Genomic DNA, 20,000 nt, shown 5'->3' with positions numbered 1-20,000 from the left:
AGCATGAGTTAGGCGCCGCAGCTGCTGCAGCTGTAGCTGCTGCCGCTGCTGCTGCTGCTGCTGCCGCTGCTGCTGGTTCTTCTCGGCAGCCTCGCCTTGCTGCTCTTGCTGCTGCTGCTGCTGCTGCAGCAGCGAGAGAGACCTTTTGGGGTTTACAAACAGGGGAGCAGCAGCAGCAACTGTCAGGCTACGAGCCTTAGCAAAGTGCCGCTGCCCGTGTTTGCTGCTGCAGCGCAGCAGCAGCAGCGGTGATATCTCCGAGCCACTGCTCATCGTCGCTGTAAACCCTAAAACCTAAACCCTAAACCCTAAATCCTAAGTCCTAAACCCCATACCATAAGCCTAGAACAGGTTAATGCTTTTCATTTTAAATTCATTTTGGGGCTTCGAAGGCAAGAATTAGGACGGCAGCGCTCAGCCGGCGCAGGTGACCTTTCACAAGCCTTAAACCCTAAACCCTAAACCCTAAATCCTAAACAACATATTTCTAGACCAAAAAACCCTAAATAGTTTTTTAAAAACATTTATTTTATATTTAATTACTCTTTCGATGCGGAAGACGCAAAGACAGCAGCAGCCGACTTCCGTTCGCTCGCTGGACGCTCGAAGCCCTAAGCCCTAAACCCTAAACCCTAAACCCTACACCCTAAACCTGAAATCCCAAATCCTAAACCCTAAATCCATTTTTTTTCAGTCGCACTTAGTCATGAGGCCACAGACAAGGCCGAGGCTCCAGATCCCCAGTTTGTTAGCACTGAGCCCTAAAACCCTAAACCCTAGACCCTAAACCCTAGACCCTAAACACGAACCCTTAAACCCTAACACCTGAAAGCTTAGTCATAAATACTAAACACTGAGGCCTCAGTCTCTAAAAGAAAGCCTAAACCCTAAACTTCAAACCCCAAACCCTAAAACCTAAACCCTAGGGCTCTATTTGCTTCCGTAGCTGCTTGTGGGCTTGAGAGACGCGTAGCCTGTAAACCCTAATTTGGGGTTTTGTTTACCAAAAGCGGGTTAAGGGCTGAGGCTCGGCTCTGCCGTCCCCGTGCTCTCTAGATTGTCCGCTGCTCCACTCGGCTGCTGCGGCTGCTGCTGCTGCTGCTGCTGCTGTTGCTGCTGCTGCTGAACAAATGCTTTGTACCTCTGGGCGAGCTCCGCGGGCTCTTCCAGTTTGACCCCTTCGAGTTGATTCCCTGCAGCCACCCACTCCCAGCCGCAAACCCTAAACCCTAAACCCTAAAACTAAACCCTAAACCCTAAACTCTAAACCCTAGACGGTGGACCCGAAACCCTTAATCCTCGTCAACTAGAGCATTCCAGTAGTTGCGGATGCTACGCTGCTGCCCAAACACACACTCCCAGCCGCAAACCCTAAACCCTAAACCCTAAAACCCCAAACCCTAAACCCTAAACCCTCGAAGGTCACCTAGAGTGATCCAGTTGTTGCGGATGTTATGCTGCCGCCCGAACAACTCGATCTTTAAAGTGCCTGGGCGCATGCGCTCTATCATTCTGCAGCCAAACAAATGCAAAAGCAAAACCCTAAACCCTAAACCCTAAACCCTAAACCCTAAACCCTAAACCCTAACCCATTGGCTCCCGGAAATCGCCCGAAACCCTAAACCCTCGTCCCTAAAACGCCTTCGGACTGCGGCGGAATTGTGAGCGTACGGAGCTGCGCAGCTGCCCGCTACCAGCCGCCCCGAGGGTTTAGGGTTTAGGGTTTAGGGTTTAGAACCTGTAGATTTCGTCTGGCTTTCTGGAAGTCTGGCGAACTTCGCTGACGATTACGTCGCAGTCGATGTTGCGGTTTACTTTGGGGTTTCCTTTGACCCCGACCAGGCAGTGTTCCTATCCGCAAACCCTAAACCCTAAACCCTAAACCCTAAACCCTCGGCCCTGGACCCTAGACCCTCAAAAAGCTGCAGCGGTTCCAGACTGCTGCACAAACGCCAAGGGACTCTACGGCTTGGAACGCTGGCTTGCAGTTGCGGCAGGTCTGGGGTTTAGGGTTTAGGGTTTAGGGTTTGGGGCCTGAGGGTTTAGGGTTTACTTTTGAGTGGTTTAGCCAGTGGCCTGTCCGGCCCGTCCTTATAATGCGCTGCAGCTGGTTTGTCTTTACCCACAATATCTCCTCCACGCGCCGGTAGCCCCACAGCTGTGTGCGCACCACAAACCCTAAACCCTAAACCCTAAACCCTAAACCCTAAACCCTAAACCCTAAACCCTAAGCCCTAAACTGTAGACCCTAGATCCCAAAGCCCAATATCCACTGCCTTGACTCTACACGGCACAGCTAACGGTGCCGCATAACCAAAGTCAACCCACCAAAGTTATCTGCCGTAAACCCTAAACCCTAAACCCTAAACCCTAAACCCTAGACCTTTACTACTACCCACCTGCAAGCATTCTCTTGCGAGCTCCATGGCTCTACCCGTAACCCAAAGAAACAACAAACCCTCGTCCTGAATCAAGTCGACCTGTGTACACGCCGCACAAACCCTAAGCCCTAAACCCTAAACCCTAAACCCTAAACCCTTCCCCACGATCCCAATATCCCCAGGCGCCGCAAGAGCAGCAAGACCCTCGTGGTCCTGAACTTCGGGCTGCAAGCTAACCTGGCCGTATCTCCCGCCCCACACCCTAAACCCTAGACCCCAACCACAAACCCTAAACCCTAAACCCTAAACCCTAAACCCTCACTCTGAGGCTGCGCATCTCGTCGTCCGTCATGGTGCCATAGGGCAAGTCCATGTGAATGTCCCAGGGAGGGTCTGCCATCACTACATCTACGAAGGGTTTGAAAATTGAAAAATCTAATGTCCTGCGTGCAAACCCTAAACCCTAAACCCTAAACCCTAAACCCTAGCCCCTGCCGCCTGGCCTCTAGGGAGCTCCTCGCCAACGGCCAGCAATGACCTCATAGGCCTTCAGAGTAGATGGACTTGAGGCCTAGGGGCTGGGGTTTAGCCCCTAAGATTAGGGTTTAGGAATTAGGGTTTAGGGTTTAGGGTTTAGGGTTTCAGAAGACGCACCGTATGTCGCAACGGATCCACTGCGCTGGGTACTTCTCTGTGAGGCACTGGGGGCCGATTGAAAAGGGATGAAGGGGTTCTTCTCTGTGCAGCAAAACCCTAAACCCTAAACCCTAAACCCTAAACCCTGAACCCTAAAACCTGAGCCCTAAACCCTAAGGCCTGATCCTCCACAACAAACACTTTGCAATTCTTCAGTTACAATCACCGTAGCGCCATCGTTTAGGCTTCACCTTAAACCCTAGGCCTAAGCCCTAAACCCTAAACCCTAAACCCTAAACCCTACTTCGGCCTTTCTTCAAATTCGTAGTGAACAAAACGGCACTTCTCAATGTGCCGGCAAGTGTCCAGGTAGCTGCAGTCCCCTAAACGTTCGTCTGCGCAGCAGCAGCAGCAGCAGCAGCAGCAGCAGCAGCAGCAGCAGCACCAGCATCAGCAGCAGGGAAATGAGAACACACCGCGAAGCCAGGAAGCAGCAGCAGCAGCAGAAGGAAAAGCAGCAGTGTCACTGCTACCCAAACAGCAACACTAGCATGCAGCTGAACTGCGCATAGCAGCAGCAGCAGCAGCAGCAGAAGCTGCAGCAGCTGCAGCAGCAGCAGAAGCAATAACTGCAGCAGCAGCAGCAGTGGCTCACTCACCCGTAAGCCCCTCTACAATGATCTTCCTATAGTGCAGCTGACACACAAACAAACCCTCCCAAGAATTCAACCCTAAACCCTAAACCCTAAACCCTAAACCGTAAACCCTAAACCCTAAACCGTACTTCAGCCTTCAGGGTCCTTTGTGTTGCTGCGCGAAGTCCGCCGCCCAAGTCTGAGTGTTAGAAGCTGAGGGTTTTCCCCAAGGCTAGGGTTTGGAGTCCACGGTCTAGGGTTTAGGGTTTAGGGTTTACTCTGTTGCAGTAGGGTTTGCCGCCGCCGCTCTGTTTGCTGCACTCTTCTCGAGTCCCAAAAGTGCAGAGAGATTTGAAGGAGTTTTGAGAAGAAGTGCGGAAGACCGCAGCTAGCTGCGCACGCGCCTCGCAAACCCTAATTTAGGGTTTAGGGTTTAGGTATTAGGGTTTAGGCCTTAGGGCTTGCTCCGGCCCCAAAGAGGGCCAAAAGAGCAACAGCAGCAAACAGGTCGGCGGGTATGCTTCGAGCAGCAAAGCGCTGCTGCAACTGCAGCAGCAACTGCAGCAGCAACTGCAGCAGCAACTGCAGCAGCAACTGCAGCAGCAACTACAGCAGCAGCAACAGCAACACCTGCTGTTGCAGGAGAAGCGGTGGCAGCAGCAACAGCAAAACTGCGGCAGCCACAGCAACGGAAACAAAGAGAGCAGCAGAAACAACAAAGAGGAAAGCAGCAGCAACAGCAGCAACAGCAGCAGCAGCAGCAGCTACCTGCTGCTGCTTAGACGTAAGGGTGGAGAGGAGGGCGCGAACTTCGGAGTCGAGCTGGTGGGAGGTTTGGTTCTGTACAGACACACAAACAGATGCTGCTGCTGCTGCTGCTGCTGCTGGTGCACCGGCAGCAGCAGCAGCTTCACAATGGCTAGGCAATTCGCAAGCAGCAGCAGCAGCAGCAGCAGCAGCAGCAGCAGCAGCAGCGGCAGTAGCGGTACTTTCGCTGTGGGTTCGCTGAGAAGGGCCTCAAGCTCCGCCTCCTGCTGCTGCTGCTGCAGCATGAGGCCTTCTTCTTGCTGCTGCTGCTGCTGCTGTTCGTATCTCTGCTGCTTGCGGAGGTGGTGCTGCTGCAGCAGCTGCTGCTGCTGCTCATAGAGCTGCTGGTGCTGCAGGAACCTCCTTTGCTGCGCACTTTGCGCCGCGCCGAGCGCCTGCTGCTGCTGCTGCTGCTGCTGCTGCTCGCTCTTGCTGCTGCGTGCATGCAGCTGCAGCAAGAAAGCAGCAAGCCGGTGCGGATACACCTCAGTTACTGCTTTCAAAGGGCCTTCTCCTTCTACCTTCAGCATTGGCAGTGCAGCAGGAACCCCACACAAGCTGCTGCTGCTGCTGCTGCTGCTGCTGTTGCTGCTGCTGTTGCTGCTGCTGCTGCTGGCTTGGGCTATGAAGGCCGCGACCTCCGCCCCTGAACTTTGCAGCGTCCGCCGCCGGAGCTGCGCTGCTGCTGCTGCTGCCGTTGCAGTTGCTGCTGCTGCAGCTGTTGCTGCTGCTGCTTTCTTGATCAAGGCAGGCAGAGCTGCTACAGACAAGGGCTGCTGCAGCAGCACTTTGTGGGGCAGCGACCCGAGAGTGCCTGCTGCAGCAGCAGCAGCAGCAGAGTCCGTCTGCCCACCTGCTGCTTGCTGCTGTACTGCCTGCTGCAGCAAAAAGCAGCAGATTAGCCGAGCGTGGTGCGCCTCTCTTGTGGCTGCTGCTGCTGCTGCTGCTGCTCGTTGCAGACAAAACGCGGGGTGCTGTAGAGAAGGCTCTCCCACTGCAGCAACGGGAGCAGCCACAGCAGCAGCAGGCGGTGCTGCTGCAGCTGCTGCTGCTGCAGCTGCTGCTGCTGCAGCGTCGCCTGTACCGTTTGCAGCAGCAGCGTCAAAGGATCTAGATGCTGCTGCTGCTGCGGCGGCTGCTGCTGCTGCAGCCGCTGCTGCTGCTGTGTCAGCAGCAAAGGTTCTCTGTGCGGGCGACTGCTGCTGCGGGGGTGCCACTGCGGCTCCCCATGCTGCCACTGCTGCTACTGTGGCTGCTGCTGCTGCTGCTGCTGCTGCTGCTTGTGCTGCTGCCGGGTATTGCCGGGGGCGGCTAACTCCATGGGGAGACTGAGGGCGGGCCTCATAAGGAGAAACAGAAGTTGCTGCTGCTGCTGCTGCAGGCGTTGCAGTACTGCCGGGCCACGGTATTGCTGCTGCTGCTGCTGCACGGGGCCTAGAAGGAGACACACTGCAAGACTCCTGCTTTTGCTGCTGCTGCTGTTGCTGTTGCTGCTGCTGCTGCTGTTGCGCTGTGGTCAGATTTGATAGACTCTGACCTCTGCTGGGACCCTCCTCCGGTGGTGCTGCTACTGTTGCTGCTACGTTTGTGCTGCTGCTGCTGCTGCTGCTTGTATTGCTGCTGCTGGCTAGTTGCTGCTGCAGCGACCCAGTTTGCTGCCGGCGTTGTTGAAAGCGCTCTCCCAGGCGTTTCATTGCTGCAGCGTTTGCTGCAGCTGCTGCAGCAGCTTCTGCTGCTGCAGCAGCTGCAGCAAAGCTGCTACAGCGGGTTGTGCTGCTGCTGCTGCTGCAGTTGTAGCAGTGCTAGCGCAACAGGAACTGCTGCTGCTGTTGCGGCTGCTGTGGTCTCCAAGCTGCGCTGAGGCTTCTTGCTGCAGCAGCAGCAGCAGCAGCAAGAGGAAGAGGTGCTGCCAGCCACACTTTGGAGGTAATTGGAGAGAAGTGAATACCCTAAGAGCAGCAGCAGCTGCTGCTCTGGGGGGCTGAGGTGTACGTACACCTCAACTACAGCTGGACTTCAAACTGATCCGGAGAATTAATTAAATCAAATTAATTAAATAAAGATTTAAAACAATAAAACACAAATTGCGCTTTTCGCTGCTGCCCTGCATGCAGCCCCAGCCGCCCTGAGGTGTAACTAGACCTCAGCTGCGAGCAACATTTGCTGCTGCTCCTTTTTCTTAATTGGGATATCCATTTATATATTTCGACATCTCCTTAGCCATTTTTGCTGCTGTTGCTGCTGCTGCTGCTGCTGTTAGTGCTGTTGCTGCTGCTGCTGCTGCTGTTAGTGCTGTTGCTGCTGCTGCTGCTGCAGTTACTGCCGGTGTCCTAGTAAAATACTAAGTAATAACTAAAATAAGTTAGCAGCAGCAGCAGAACCAGCAAAAAAAACAGTAACGTCCGCTGCAGCAGCAGCAGCAAAAATAGCAGCAGCAGCAACTGCAGCAAATGGCGAATCACATACTTAGCAGCAACAGCAGCAGCAGCAGTGGTAGCAGCATGCTTCTGCTGCAGAAGAACGTGGACTGAAGAGATTTCTTTGAATGAAGAATTAATCAAAGTATTTAATTTCCATTTGATTGACTTCAGCACTTGTTTCCCTGAACGAGGGTTTAGGGTTTAGGGCTTAAGGGTTTGGGGTTTGGCGAGCCAGCTAGCGAAGCAGCTTAAACAAGAGCCACGAAAGCAGTCAGTTGCTGCACTCTGGGCAGCTCAAATTAGGGCACAGCTGCTGCTGCTGCTGCTGCTGCTGCTGCTGCTGCTGCTGGACCTGCTGCAGCACGTGCTGCACGAACTGCAGCAGCAGCGGCGAGCAGCAGCAACAGAAACGGCCGTGTATGTGCCGGACAACCTGCTGCAGCAGCATGAGCAGCAGCAGAAGCAGCAGCAGCAGAAACACCCGCTGCTGCTGCTGCTGCTGCTGTCCCAGGCCAAGCGCTGTCGGCCCTTTGCTGCACGGCTAGCCAACTCGCTAGCCGGCCAATCAGCTTGCCTAAGCTGTGGCTAGCTAGCTACGCTAGCTAGCTAGTCAGCCAGCTAGCCAGCCAGCTAGCCAGCCAGCTAGCCAGCCAACTGGCTAGCTAGCTAGCTAGCTAGCTAGCTAGCCAGGCAGTTAGCTAGCCAACTAGCTAGCCAAATAGCTAGCTAGCTAGCCAGATATCCAGCCAGCTAGCCAGCTAGCCAGCCAAATAGCTAGCCAGCCAGCTAGCTAGCCAGCTAGCTGGCACGAGGTAGTGAGCCAGCCGGCTCCGGCATCCTGTGGCTGGAGGGCCAGCTGGCCTCATGCCTAGGGTTTAGGGTTTAGGGTTTAGGGTTTCTGGCGGACTTGAGGATGGCGTGGAAGTCCGAAGTTAGCGAAGCGCCGCCAACCAAAAAGCCGTCGATGTCTTCTTCTTTAAACAGATCCTGAACAGCAGCAGCAGCAGCAGCAGCAGCAGCAGCAGATGCACTCGGCCCTCGCCTTTGGCCTGTTCAGGTGGCTAGCTAGCTAGCTGCCTAGCTAGCTGGGTAGCTGGCTAGCTGGGTAAATGGCTAGCTAGTTGGGTAAATGGCTAGCTAGCCAGCTAGCTAGCCAGCCTAGCCGGCTAGCTAGCCCGCTGGCTAGCTAGCCGGCTAGCTAGCCTGCTGGCTAGCTAGCTAGCTAGCTAGCTAGCTGAGTGGGTTGAGTAGCTTGCCATGGCATTGGAGCCCTTGACGGAGCCTCCATAAATGATGCGGGTTTGCTGCGCGACTTCTTCGCCGACGTGCTGCCTCAGCCACTCGCGGATTTCTGCAGACAAACCCCAAACCCTAAACCCTAAACCCTAAACCCTAAACCCCAAACCCCAAGCCCAAAACCCCAACCCTAGGCCGTAAACCCTGGGGGTCGGTGGCGCGGCGGCGTCCCTCGCCCCGCGTTAGCCGGGGCGGCTGCAGCGGGGCCTAGGGTTTAGGGTTTAGGGTTTAGGGTTTGGGACCTTTGTGGGTTTGCTGCGCAGTCTGCGGGGAAGCCGTCTGGCCAGTGCCGATGGCCCAAATGGGCTCGTAGGCGATCACCACTGAGCGCCACCCGACGCCCGCCAGCGCCGACGCGTACGCCTGCGGTGTACAGACACCCCGGACAAATGTGGGGGTGTGCGGTGTACAGACACTTCAAGTCGCAAGTGCGGGTGTGCGGTGTACAGACACCCCGGACAAATGTGGGGTGTGCGGTGTACAGACACCCCGGACAAATGTGGGGGTGTGCGGTGTACAGACACCCCGGACAAATGTGGGGGTGTGCGGTGTACAGACACTCCAAGTCGCAAGTGCGCGTGTGGGGTGTACAGACACACCCGGACAAATGTTTGGGGTATGGGGTGTACAGACACTGCAGATCAAATGTGGGGGGTGTGGGGTGTACAGACACTGCAGATCAAATGTGGGGGGTGTGGGGTGTACAGACACTTCAAGTCGCAAGTGGGGGTGTGGGGTTTATAGACACTGCAGACAAATGTGGGGGTGTGGGGTGTACAGACACCTCAAATCGCAAGTGGCGGGTGTGGGGTGTACAGACACCGCAGACCAGAAGTGTGGGGTGTACAGACACCGCAGGCTAAAGGTGTGGGGTGTATAGGCAACGGCAGAGAACAAAGTGTGGGGTGTCTAGGCAGCTTTGGAAAGTGTGGGGTGTAAAGACAGCTACAAATGGTAAAGTCTGAGGTGTACAGACAGCCACTGGGGTGTACAGGCAGCTCGAAACAGCAAAGTGCGGGGTGTATAGGCAGCTAAATAGGGCAATTTTTGGGGTGTATAGGCAGCTAAATAGGGCGAAGTTTGGGGTGTATAGGCAGCTAGAAGACACAGCGCTGGGGTGTACAGACAGCTCAAAAAGCACCTGCAGCTGCTGCCCCAAAAACTCCATCGTCTTGCCGCTCTGCCGCGTCTCTAGGCTTTCCCCTGCAGCACCAAACCCTAAACCCTAAACCCTAAACCCTAAACCCTAGACCCTCGGGCCCTGCACGCGGTTGCAGCCAAGACTATGCCCGAGACAGTTTGGAAGCCCACGTTGTAGGGTTTCGGAGGAGACTGCTGACCTAGGGTTTAGGGTTTAGGGTTTAGGGTTTACCGATGCATGCAATGACTTGCAGTCCGTGGTCCACTGCGTTCTTTGCCTTAGCAGCCACAACTTCGTTGCTCTCTCCCTGAACCACAAACCCTAAACCCTAAACCCTAAAGCCTAAACCCTGAAAAGTAAGCCGTAAACCCTACGCGCTAAAGTCCCAAACCCTAGCAGCAAGATGTGCGCTGCTCCTTACACTGCTTGCTGGGATTAGGGTTTAGGGTTTAGGGTTTGGGGCCTACCGGCTGCTTGCCAAATCCAGCACGCCTTTCGCTGTGGCCCACAATAACGGTTTTAATGCCAAAGTCCTGAAGCGCAAACCCTAAACCCTAAACCCTAAACCCTAAACCTTAAACCCTAAGCCCTAAACCACATATCAAACTCCAAACTCTGAACCCTCAACCCCGCCGCGCAAACCCTAAACCCTAGACCCTAACCGCCAACCCTAAACCCTAACTCCTAGTCCCCAAACCCCAAGGACAAAACCCCACCCAACGACCCGCACCTCCCACCTCCCAAACCCTAAACCCTAAACCCTAGAGCCTAAACCCTAAACCCTAAACCCCACCGCCCACCCCCGAAACCCTAAATCCCAAGCCCAAACCCTACCCGCGCCCGCTTCCCCCCAAACCCCAAACCCCAGACCCTACCCCGCACCCGCTCGCCCCAAACCCCAAACCCCAAACCCTAAACCCTAAACCCTAAACCCTAAACCCTACTTTGGCCATTTGCGGGGCTATCTCGCCAGTAAAGGCCCCGTAGCCCTTCACTTCGCTGCTGTCTTGAAGAGCAACAGCAAAAGGCCTTCGGAGGCCCCGCAGCAGCAAACCCGCGTGCAGCGCGGGGGGAGCCACCACCACCTGCGCACAAACCCTAAACCCTAAACCCTAGACCCTAAACCCTAAACCCTAAACCCTCAGGCCAGAGGTGGAATTTTCGGGGCACCATTTTGGCGCGGGGTGGGACAAGGGGGAGGAATGGGGGCGGCGAGGCGCTGCGGGCGCAAGCAGAGGGACAAACCCTAAACCCTAAAGCCTAAAGCCTAAGCCCTAAACCCTAAACCCTAAACCCTCGCCTCTATGTCGTCGACTTCTGGAGGCGCGTCGTTCAGCATTTGCAGAATCGCCTCAGCGCCTTTTGTGTCTCCGTTGCATTTCCAGTTGCCCCCCACAAAGGGTTTCCTTGCTGCTGCCAGCTGCTGCTGCTGCTGCTGCTGCTGCCTGCTGCAGCGCAGGGAATGCTGCAGCGGCCAAGCAGCAGCAGCAGCAGCAGGGGCCCCCAGAAAGGCGGCGGGCTGCTGCGGGGGCCCCAAGGCAGCAACTTCAGGTGTACGTACACCCCAAACCCCCAACGCGAGAGCCACGCATGCAGTTGCTGCCCCCAGCATCTTCTACGGTTTTTGGTTTAGGGTTTAGGGTTTAGGGTTTAGGGTTTGGGTGTTGAAGGCCTGGTCTCGTCGTCTCTCGTGCCTTCCGCGCGGCCAGGGACTAGGGCTGAGAGATTAGGGTTTAGGGTTTAGGGTTTGAACAAAGCGAGACAAGGACGAGCCAGCTTCTCTACCATCAAATATTGGCTACGTTTTAGGGTTTAGGGTTTAGCATTCACGATCTAGGGCCTAGGCTTGAGGGCTTAGGGTTTAAGTTTAGGGTTTAGGGTTTAGGGCTGCCGCAGCCGACGGCAAGACAAGGGAGACAGCGAGACGTTTGCCCCGATGGCTGCTGCGGGGGCCCTAGGGTTTAGGGTTTAGGGTTTAGGGTTTAGGGTTTAGGGTTTCAGGTTTAACTCAATTTTTGCATATTTAGGCGCGTTCTACTGCTGCTATACATTAGACAGCAGCAGCAGCAGCAGCAGTAGCAGGAGCAGCGGCAGCAGCAGCAGCAGCAGCAGCAGCAAAGTTGGCTCGTGGGCTCAAATCTTTAGTAGACGTTTCTGATGCTTCTATGCAGCTGCAGCGGCGTTATCAGCTGAGTGAGAAAACAGATGCAGCAGCAGCTGCTTCTGCTGCTGCGGCAGCAGCGGCTGCTGCTGCTTCTGCTGCTGCTGCCGATGCTGCTGCTCGCTGACGGGCTTCGAGCCCCGCAGCGCTGCACATTGAGGAGCTGCTGTGGCAGCAGCACGAACACTCTCGGCAGCAGCAGTAGCACCTTCTGCAGCACCCGCAGCCTCAGCAGCAGCAGCAGCAGCAGCAGCAGCAGCAGCAGCAAGCAGAGGGGCAGCTACGCCTTCATCAGTGGTCGTATCGACAGGGCAGCGCCGCTACCGCATTTTGGCGCTAGCCGAGCAGCAGCAGCAGCAGCAGCAGCAGGTGCTGCTGCTGCTGCTGAATACACGCCTCGTAAGGCTGTCGCTTCCGGCCCAGTTCGCCGCAGCCCCAGCAGCAGCAGCAGCAGCAAGTTAGCTGCAGCGGGAGATGACGAGGAGGGGTGGATTGCGCTGGAGCTGCGGCAGCAGCAGCAGCGCCACCAGCAACAGCAAGAGGAGCTGCAGCAGCAGCAGCAGCAGCTAGCGCAGCAGCAACTAGGGGAATGGCTCAGCAGCAAAAACCCCACATTCGACAGCTTGGAAGCTATAATCACTGGCAGCAACCAGCAGCAGCAGCAGGGACTGCCGCCAAAGCAGCAGGAGCTGCTGCAGCAGCAGCTTGCGCAGCAGCGCCTGCTGCACGAGGAGCTAAAGCAGCAGCTGCAGCGGCGACAGCAGCAGCAGCAGCAGCAGCAGCACGCACTTCTGCAGCAGCACGTAGCCCCTGCGCAGCCCGCGGGGCCGCAGCCCCACCCGCTCCCCAACCAACAGCAGCAGCAGCAGCAGCAGCAGCAGCATTTGTTTGATTTAAGGAATTTTGATGCAAAGAAAGGACCCCCGCAAGGCACAAGAGCTGTTCTTTTGGATTCTCTTAGCGCCAGTGTGCTGCAGATGCCGCGGGAGCCGCCGCTGCTGCCGCAGCAGCAGCAGCAGCTGCTGCAGCAGCTGCAGCAGGGCCCTGCTGCAGCCCCCGCAGCAGCAGCAGCAGCAGCAGCAGCAACAGAAGAGGAGATCAAAGTGCCTACTGAGGGATATATCAACGGAGTGTACATGACGGAGCAGCAGCTCGACCTCGCGCTGCAGCAAAAGGCCAAAGAACAGCAGCAGCAGCAGCAGCAGCAGCAGCAGCTGTTGCTGCAACTGCTGCACCAGAACGCAAAGCAGCAAATGGAAAAGGCAGCGCACGTGAAAATCGAGGACGTTGACAGGTCTGCTGCTGCTGCTGCTGCTGCTGTTTTCTACTGCTGCTGCTCTTGCTTGTTCCTGCTGCTAGTTGCTCTTGCTCCTGCTGCTGCTGCTGCTGCTGGTCCTAGCCCACAGGCTGCTCAAGCAGAGAAAATAGCACGTTTGTGTTTGCTGCTGCTGCTGCTGTTGCTGCTGCTGCTGCTGCTGCTGCTGCTGCTGCAGCTTGTCGCCTGAAGACCTAAACGAGTGTTTGGTCTACAGGGGCCTCCGCTGCGAGGGCAGCCTAGAAGTGCAGCGGAACCGGTAAACCCTAAACCCTAAACCCTAAACCCTAAGGTGTTAGCACTCGCGAACAGTGAGCCCACGCTCTGTGTGCGTAGGCAAGGGTTTAGTGTTTAGTGTTTAGGGTTTAGGGTTTAGGGTTTAGGGTTTGTGGGGCAGGCTGAAGGACTCTTTAAGGAATGGTTTGGGGCCCCAAGAACCAGAGCCAGAAGCAGCTCAGCGCTTCGCTGCTGCTGTAAACCCTAAACCCTAAACCCTAAACCCTAAACCCTCACGCGTGGCGCAGAGCTTCGGGTTGACGCCTCATCCCTTAGAACTCCTCTAGTGTTTAGAATTTAGGATTTAGGGTTTAGGGTTTAGGGTTTAGGGTTTGCATGCAGGTAAACGAGATCGAGAGGCCCCTGACGCATGCAGGAGATGCAGCAGCAGTTTTCCGCAGGTGGCTGGCGAGGGCCGAAGTTGCTGCTGCTGTTGCTGACCCCGTAAACCCTAAACCCTAAACCCTAAACCCTAAACCCTAAACCCGAAAACGCGGTTTCGGGAGCACGTGCCGCTCGCCTGTTTGTGGAGCGCAAAAGGGCTTGAGTGCTTGGAGTTTGAAGTGCAAGAGACTTGAGACAACATTTAAGGGTTTAGGGTTTAGGGTTTAGGGTTTAGGGTTTGAGTGCAGGGCGGGACCTTCAAGTTTGACCAGCAGTCTCCCAATCATGATTTGTCTCCAGAGGAATTGGCAGAAATAGAAAGAGAAAAGAATGAAGAACGAATAACTCAACGCCCTCCTGCTGCTGCTGCTGCTGCTGCTGCTGCTGCTGCTGCTTCTGGTGGAGAAGCTGCAGCGGCAGCTAGCCAGAAGCAAGTGCACGCCGGAGCAGCAGCAACAGTAACAGGAACGGCAGCAGTCGCTGCAGCAAGTGCATCAGCAGCAGCAGCAGAAGTAGACTCAGCAGCAGCAGACGACGACGCTGCAGCAGCAGCAGCAGACGCAGCAGCAGACGCAGCAGCAGACGCAGCAGCAGAAGCAAACGAAGATTTCAATGCCTTTTTAAGAGACAAGTTAGGGGGAGTCTTTTGGACTGCTGATGAGCTGCAGCAGCTGCAGCAAATGCATGCAGAGGGGAGGCAGCAGGAAATGCTGCAGCAGAGGGATCAAAGGGAGCTTGAGCTGCTGTTCTCTAGTAAAGGTCTGCTGCTGCTGCTGCTGTTCCTGCTGCTGCTGCTGCTGTTCTTGCTGCTGCTGCTGGTTTTTTCGTTGCTGCTGCTGTTGCGGAGAAAATGCACCGGCTGTGCTGCTGCTGCTGCACCAGTGCTGCTGCCTGTGGGCCTGTCGTCGACTCTGAGAGCGTTGCTGCTGCTGCTGCTGCTTTTGCTGCTGCTGCTGCTGCTGCAGAGGACCTTTTGGGGGAGTCGATTCCCAAAGTTTTGGACATAAGAGTTGATGGTGAAGTTCCTCTAGAAGAGCCCGTTGTTAGAACAGAGTTTTTCGAGGCAAGTGTTTAGGGTTTAGGGTTTAGGGTTTAGGGTTTTGCGTCCCTAAAAAGGCTTTGGGAGTCAGCTGCGTAATCCGTTGCTGCTGCTGTAAGAGCTGCTGCTGCCGCTGTTGCTGCGGCTTAGTAGGGTTCTTCCGTTGCTGCTGCTGCTGTAGCTGTGCTGCTGCTGTTGCTGTGACTCTGTTGCTGCTGCTGCTGCCGCTGCTGCTGCTGCTGCAGGACTTGTCTGATGAAGAGAAAAAGGCGAAGTTTCTGAAGGCACAGCAAAATGGCGTGCTGACGGAGACGATCGAGGTCTGCTGCTGCTGCTGCTGCTGCTGCTGTTGCTGCGCTTGATTGTAGTTCTGTTGGAGAATCTGGTGCTGCTGCTGCTGCATTTGCCGCTTCTGCTTTTGGGTGCGTGGGGCTGCTGCTGCTGCTGCCCGCCTTGCTTTGGCGCACTGCGGCGCCGCTAAACCCTAAACCCTAAAGAAGGGTTTGCGGGTTTGCGCAGTCCTTGGCGGCGCGGTTTGAAGTCCCCAGGGACTTCATTGGAGACGCCCTCTGCAGGTTTGGCTGCGCTGCTCCGCTAAACCCTAATTTAGGGCTTGGGGAGTTTGTGGCTCCCGAGGGGGTTTGGGGTTTGCTGGAGCTGCTGCACGTCGTGGACCCAAACAGCGCCGGCTTCTTGTAAACCCTAAACCCTAAACCCTAAACCCTAAGCCCTAAAGCCTAGAAGCCAGGGGTTTGAGGCCCGCAGCCCGAGCGCGCGAGCAGCAGCAGCAGGGACTAACGCCCGCGGGCGGCCTTCTGGCCGCAGCGCTCCAAACCCCAAACCCTAAACCCTAAACCCTAAACTCTAAAATGTGGTTTGTGGCAGGTACCCTGATGAGACAGTGCAGGAGATCGCGACGCAATTTGGCTTCAGCATGGGACAGACAGAAAACATTTGTCAAGAACTTGGATTCCAGTCTGCTGCTGCTGCTGCTGCTGCTGCTGTTGCCACAGCTTGCAGTTTTTGCGTTGCTGCTGCGGCTGCTGCTCAGAGCTACAGTGTTGGTGCTGCTGCTGTTGCTGCTGTTAATGATGCGGGTGCTGCTCAGAGTTAGACCTGTTGCTGTTGCTGCTGCTGCTGCTGGTAGTGATTAAAGTGCTGCAGCTGCTGCGGCTGCTTCTGTTGCTGACAGTAACGCAGCTGCTGCTGCTGCTGACTTTTTTCTGCAGTTGCCACCAACTTTTCGTATGCTGCTGCTGCTGCTGCTGCCCGCATCTTGTGTTACTGCTGCTGCTGCTGCTGCTAGCTTCAGTTCTGCTGCTGCTGCTGCTAGCTGTAGCTCTGTTATTGCTGTCTGCGGCTGTGCTGCGCGCGCTGCTGCGCCGGTGGCACTCTTCAGCACGAGTTGCTGCAGCAGCTGGTGCTGCTTGCTAAGCTCCTGCTGCTGCTGTTGCTGCTGCTGCTGCTGTTGTTGCAGGCTGCCCTTTGGGGGAGAGACGCGCCTTAACAAAGAATGCTACGCGGCGCTAACCCAGAGGCTAGGAAAGCTGCGGGCGCAGCAGCAGCAGCTGCTGCTGCTGCAGCAGCAGCAACAGCCAGAGGAGTAGCGGGAGCAGCAGCAGGAATTGACGAAACAGTAGCAGCAGCAGGGATGAGAGCAGCAGCAGCTGCAGCAGCTGCAGCAGCTAAGAGCTGCCAAAATCAGGACTTCAGCTTTTTGAATTTTATTCATGTGTTGGGGTGTACGTACACCCCAACTGCTGAGGTGTACGTACACCTTAGCAGTAGTAGACAGCCATTGCTTTCGACTTGTCTTTTTTATGATATATTTTATCAATTTTATTATTGTTATTTATTTATTTGCTTATGTATTTGTTTATTTATTTATTCATTTATTTATTTTATTCATTCATTTGGATTTATTCAATTGGCTGCGGGGCTTTTTCTCCTTTTGCATCTTTTTGCCCTCTTAGAATAGTATCTGTTACTAAAAATTAATTCGAATTAATTAACTGCAACTACAAGCTAGTTTAATTTAAATTAATTTTTTTATACTCCTCGTTCTCCGCCTCATCAGTTGCTTTCCGTAGCTCTCGCCGGCCCTAGGGTTTAGGGTTTAGGGTTTAGGGTTTTCAGCCCCTCTGCCGCCCCACCGGCCACCCCTTTACCGCGGCTCACCCGAAAGCCATTTGGGGGGCCCCCAGGGTCCTGGGGGGCCCCCAGGCCCATCCTAAGGGGCCTCGGGGGGCCCCCAGGGGCCCCCCTGGAACCGGGGGGCCCCCACGGGGGGCCCTTCGGGGCCCCCCAGTGTACCTAATAGCCTTTAAAAGGGTATTTACGGGTACCTGGGGGCCCAAAGGCGTCCCTGAGACCCTGTGGGGCCCCCAGGCCTTCGTTTGGCCTCCTAGAGGCCCCTGGGGGCCCCCGAGGGGCCCCCAGGGGGCCTCCATGGGGCCCCTGCAGGGCTCCTGGGGGGCCCAAGGGATCCCCTGGGGCCCCCTGGGGGCCCCCGGGGGCCCCTGGTGGCATATTTGGGGGCCCCCACAGGACCCAATCGAAGCGGCCCCCCTGCCCCTGTGGGGGCCCCCCTGGGTGGGGCGGCAGAAATGAATTATTAGGGAGTTTAAAAGGGATATTTAGGCCAAAAAGAGTGAAAAAAAGGTATTCGGGTTTAGGGTTTAGGGTTTAGGGTTTAGAGTTTAGGGTTTGCTGCTATACAGGTTGACTGCGAGCCAGCCCACATCGAAGGAGATAGTCCCCGCGGGGGTTTAGGGTTTAGGGTTTAGGGTTTAGCGGGTTGTTTGATTATTTATAATGAGTGAAAACACCGAGGTAAACCTATTTTTGTGAAATTAGGGTTTAGGGTTTAGGGTTTAGGGTTTAGGGTTTGTCTCCTGAAGGCCCCGCGGACTGCAGCAGCAGAGCTGCCCCTTGTGTGTCTCCGTCTGCTCCTGCTGCTGCTCAGTAAGATGTTTGCTGCTTCATATGGTTCGAGTTCTTTCCGTTTCAAACCCTAAACCCTAAACCCTAAACCCTAAACCCTAAAACCTGAACCCTCCTCCCCCAGCTCCAGCAATCCCGATGCGCGAATCCTTCGATGCCCCTCCGGGGGGCCCCCGCAGGGCAGCCTCTGCTGCAGCAGCAGCAGCAGGTGCTGCTGCTGCTGCTGCTGACAATGCTAATGAGAGAGAAGGCCGCGGGGCATCACCCAGTCGAAGCTGCAGCAGCAGCAGCAGCCCTACAGCAGCAGCAGCAGCAGCAGCAAAAGACGAAAGGCAGGGCGAGGCGCGCGCCTGCTCTACTGTCAGCACGAGCAGCAGCACCAGCAACGCCAGCAGCAACCGCAGCAGCATCAGCAACAGCAGCGGCAACCGCAACAGCAGCAGCAGCAGCAGCAGCAGCAGCCCGCCGATGTCCCCCTGCGCACCTGCGCGCCGGCGCAGCTCTTCGCCTCGCCGCAGGGCGGGCGAAGCTGCTGCAGCGCGAGCAGCAGCAGCAGCAGCAGCAGCAGCGGGCTCGCAGTCGGAACCAGCAGCAGCAGCAGCAGGAACAGCAGCAACAGCTGCAGCAGCAGCAGCAGCAGCAGACAGTGGGGACTCCGAACTTGAAGAAATGCCTCAAGAGGGAGCTGTCAGCGCTGTGCCGCCGCAGGCAGTTCCTGCGCTGTCTCGAGCGAATTCAAGGGGCAGCAGCGGGCCCTCGCGGCAGCAGCAGCAGCAGCAGGAGCAGCAGCAGGGGCAGCAGCAGGAGCAGCAGCAGGAGGAGGAGCAGCAGCAGCGGCAGCAGCAGCAGGTCAGGTGCCCCGAGTGCCACATTGCCTTTGCTGCCCACGAACTCAATGACCATCTCTTTTCCCACGCCATAGACGCGCTGCAGCAGCAAGCAGTGCAGCAGCGGGCCTACGCCAGCAGCAGCAGCAGCAGCAGCAGCAGCAGGAGGCAGGCGCAGCTGCAGCGGACGCGCTCGGCCGGGCCCAGCGGCGGCGCCCCCATGCCCATATGCGCGCCGCTGCGCCCCACAGCAGCAGCAGCAGCAGCAGCAGCAGCAGCAAGTGGACGTACACCTGAGCGCCGCACCTTCGGCGAGTTTGAGCGCGTGGCTTCGAGCTCCCCCAGCCCCATCGCCTCCTCGTTTGCTGCTGCAGCAGCAGCAGCGAGAGCAGCAGCAGCAGCAGCAGCAGGCCGCTACCCGGGGCACCGCCGCGAGGCCCACAGCGCGCCCTCGTCGCAGCAGCAGCTGCCAAGAGTGTATGATCGGGCGAGCCGCTCGGAGCTGCAGCAGCAGCTGCTGCTGCAGCAGCAGCTGCAGCAGCAGCAGCACCAGCAGCAGCAGTACCAGCAGGTGCCGTATATAACAGCAGCAGCGCACAGAGGCGCCGCGCGCTCCCCCAGCAGCAGCAGCAGCAGCAGCAGCAGCAGCTTCGTGACTCGCGTGGCTCTGGCTCGAGACAGCAGCCCTTCCGCCCGCGAGCGGCTGCAGCACTACCACTACCTGCAGCAGCAGCAGCAGCAGCAGCAGCAGCGCTACATTGACAGACGCCAAGACAGCCACCAAGTTCGAGAGTGTCTGGGGGGCCCCCGTTACAGCGAGTGGGGGGCCCCCCGCTGCAGCTGTACGTACACCCCAGTGTACGGGGCGGGCTTCGCGTACCGCCACGTGTGCAGCTTGCATGCAGGAGCAGCAGCAGCAGGAGCAGCAGCAGCAGCAGCAGGGCCGCCCCTGCAGCGGGCGCACAGCGAGCAGCTCTACAGCGAGTACGCGCGCTCCCGCGCTGCCTCCCCGTTTGCTGCCAGCAGAGCAGCAGCCGCAGCAGCAGCAGCGCCGGGGGACAGCAGCAGCAGCAGCAGCAACAGGGGCTGGATCTACTCGCGCAGCAGCAGCAGCACGGTGATAGGCGTGGGGACTGTGGCCCCCACGTGGGGCGAAACTTTGATAGCAGAAGGCCTAGTGCCTGCGTACGAGCCTCGGGGGCCCCCCCGGGGGCCCCCCCGGGCCGCCCCCGCCCTGGGGGCCCCCCCGGGGCCCCCCCCGGGGGCCCCCCTGGGGGCCCCCCTGGGGGCCCCCCCGAGGCCCCTCGTGGAGGGGCCCCCCTGGGCCCCCTTGCCCCGCGGGCGTTCGCTGCAGGAGCTGGGCCCGGGGGCCCCCGAGGGGCGCGGGGCGTCCGCGGCCGCGCAGCAGCAGCAGCAGCAGCAGCAGCAAGACGAGGAGGCGGAGCGGCGGCTGGTGGAGGCGTTCGCCGCGTTCCTCCCCGTGAGCAGCTACGAAGAAGGCCGCGGGAGACTGCTGGACAGGGACCAGCAGCAGTGCAGCATTTGCTGCGAAGACTACAAAGAAGGGGAGCAGCAAAAGAGACTGCCCTGCACCCACAGCTTCCACCAGTGCTGCATCGACTGCTGGCTGCAGCGCAGCTCCCTCTGTCCCATTTGCAAGTTCGACCTCCTCGGCGAGCTGCGCAGGAGCTAGGGGGCCCCCCTGGGGCCCACTGTGGGGCGTTTGGCTTGTGGGGCCC

At 57.3% G+C, this 20,000-nt stretch overlaps 5 protein-coding genes across 5 annotated transcripts in view; 2 read left to right on the top strand and 3 right to left on the bottom strand.

Annotated features, from left to right (window-relative positions):
* Positions 1-273, bottom strand: part of ETH_00004675 (uncharacterized protein) — a gene marked incomplete at both ends in the record, with an annotated part of 2,125 nt that extends 1,852 nt beyond the window's left edge. The window contains one exon of the mRNA XM_013372326.1: positions 1-273. This exon is cut by the window's left edge and continues 60 nt beyond it. Within this exon, the coding sequence (XP_013227780.1) occupies positions 1-273 (273 nt within the window).
* Positions 274-1,014: 741 nt separating this feature from the next.
* Positions 1,015-6,153, bottom strand: ETH_00004670 (N6-adenosine-methyltransferase 70 kDa subunit, putative; the record flags this gene model as incomplete). The annotated part of the gene is made up of 11 exons (XM_013372325.1): positions 1,015-1,193; positions 1,427-1,512; positions 1,739-1,851; positions 2,054-2,158; positions 2,400-2,480; positions 2,704-2,824; positions 3,036-3,119; positions 3,322-3,412; positions 3,677-3,713; positions 4,421-4,492; positions 4,642-6,153. 11 exons carry the CDS (start codon positions 6,151-6,153, stop codon positions 1,015-1,017), a joined length of 2,481 nt encoding a protein of 826 aa, XP_013227779.1.
* A 1,952-nt stretch (positions 6,154-8,105) lies between these two features.
* On the bottom strand, positions 8,106-10,928 carry ETH_00004665 (triosephosphate isomerase, putative; the record flags this gene model as incomplete). The annotated part of the gene is made up of 7 exons (XM_013372324.1): positions 8,106-8,230; positions 8,418-8,538; positions 9,317-9,378; positions 9,548-9,623; positions 9,784-9,849; positions 10,261-10,401; positions 10,611-10,928. 7 exons carry the CDS (start codon positions 10,926-10,928, stop codon positions 8,106-8,108), a joined length of 909 nt encoding a protein of 302 aa, XP_013227778.1.
* A 593-nt stretch (positions 10,929-11,521) lies between these two features.
* ETH_00004660 (uncharacterized protein) lies at positions 11,522-16,098 on the top strand (the record flags this gene model as incomplete). The annotated part of the gene is made up of 10 exons (XM_013372323.1): positions 11,522-12,771; positions 12,971-13,051; positions 13,190-13,265; positions 13,411-13,512; positions 13,701-14,211; positions 14,418-14,494; positions 14,737-14,811; positions 15,011-15,066; positions 15,377-15,466; positions 15,969-16,098. 10 exons carry the CDS (start codon positions 11,522-11,524, stop codon positions 16,096-16,098), a joined length of 2,448 nt encoding a protein of 815 aa, XP_013227777.1.
* Positions 16,099-17,572: 1,474 nt separating this feature from the next.
* ETH_00004655 (zinc finger (C3HC4 RING finger) protein, putative) lies at positions 17,573-19,954 on the top strand (the record flags this gene model as incomplete). Its single annotated transcript, XM_013372322.1, has 1 exon — positions 17,573-19,954. The coding sequence occupies one exon, from the start codon at positions 17,573-17,575 to the stop codon at positions 19,952-19,954; it is 2,382 nt and encodes a 793-aa protein (XP_013227776.1).
* Positions 19,955-20,000: the final 46 nt, after the last annotated feature.

This window comes from Eimeria tenella, genomic scaffold (genome assembly GCF_000499545.2).
Source record: "Eimeria tenella Houghton genomic scaffold, Eth_scaff1, whole genome shotgun sequence".
Taxonomy (NCBI): Eukaryota; Apicomplexa; class Conoidasida; order Eucoccidiorida; family Eimeriidae; genus Eimeria; species Eimeria tenella.
Note: the sequence above shows the minus strand (reverse complement) of the source record. Positions and strands in the feature narration are given on the sequence as shown.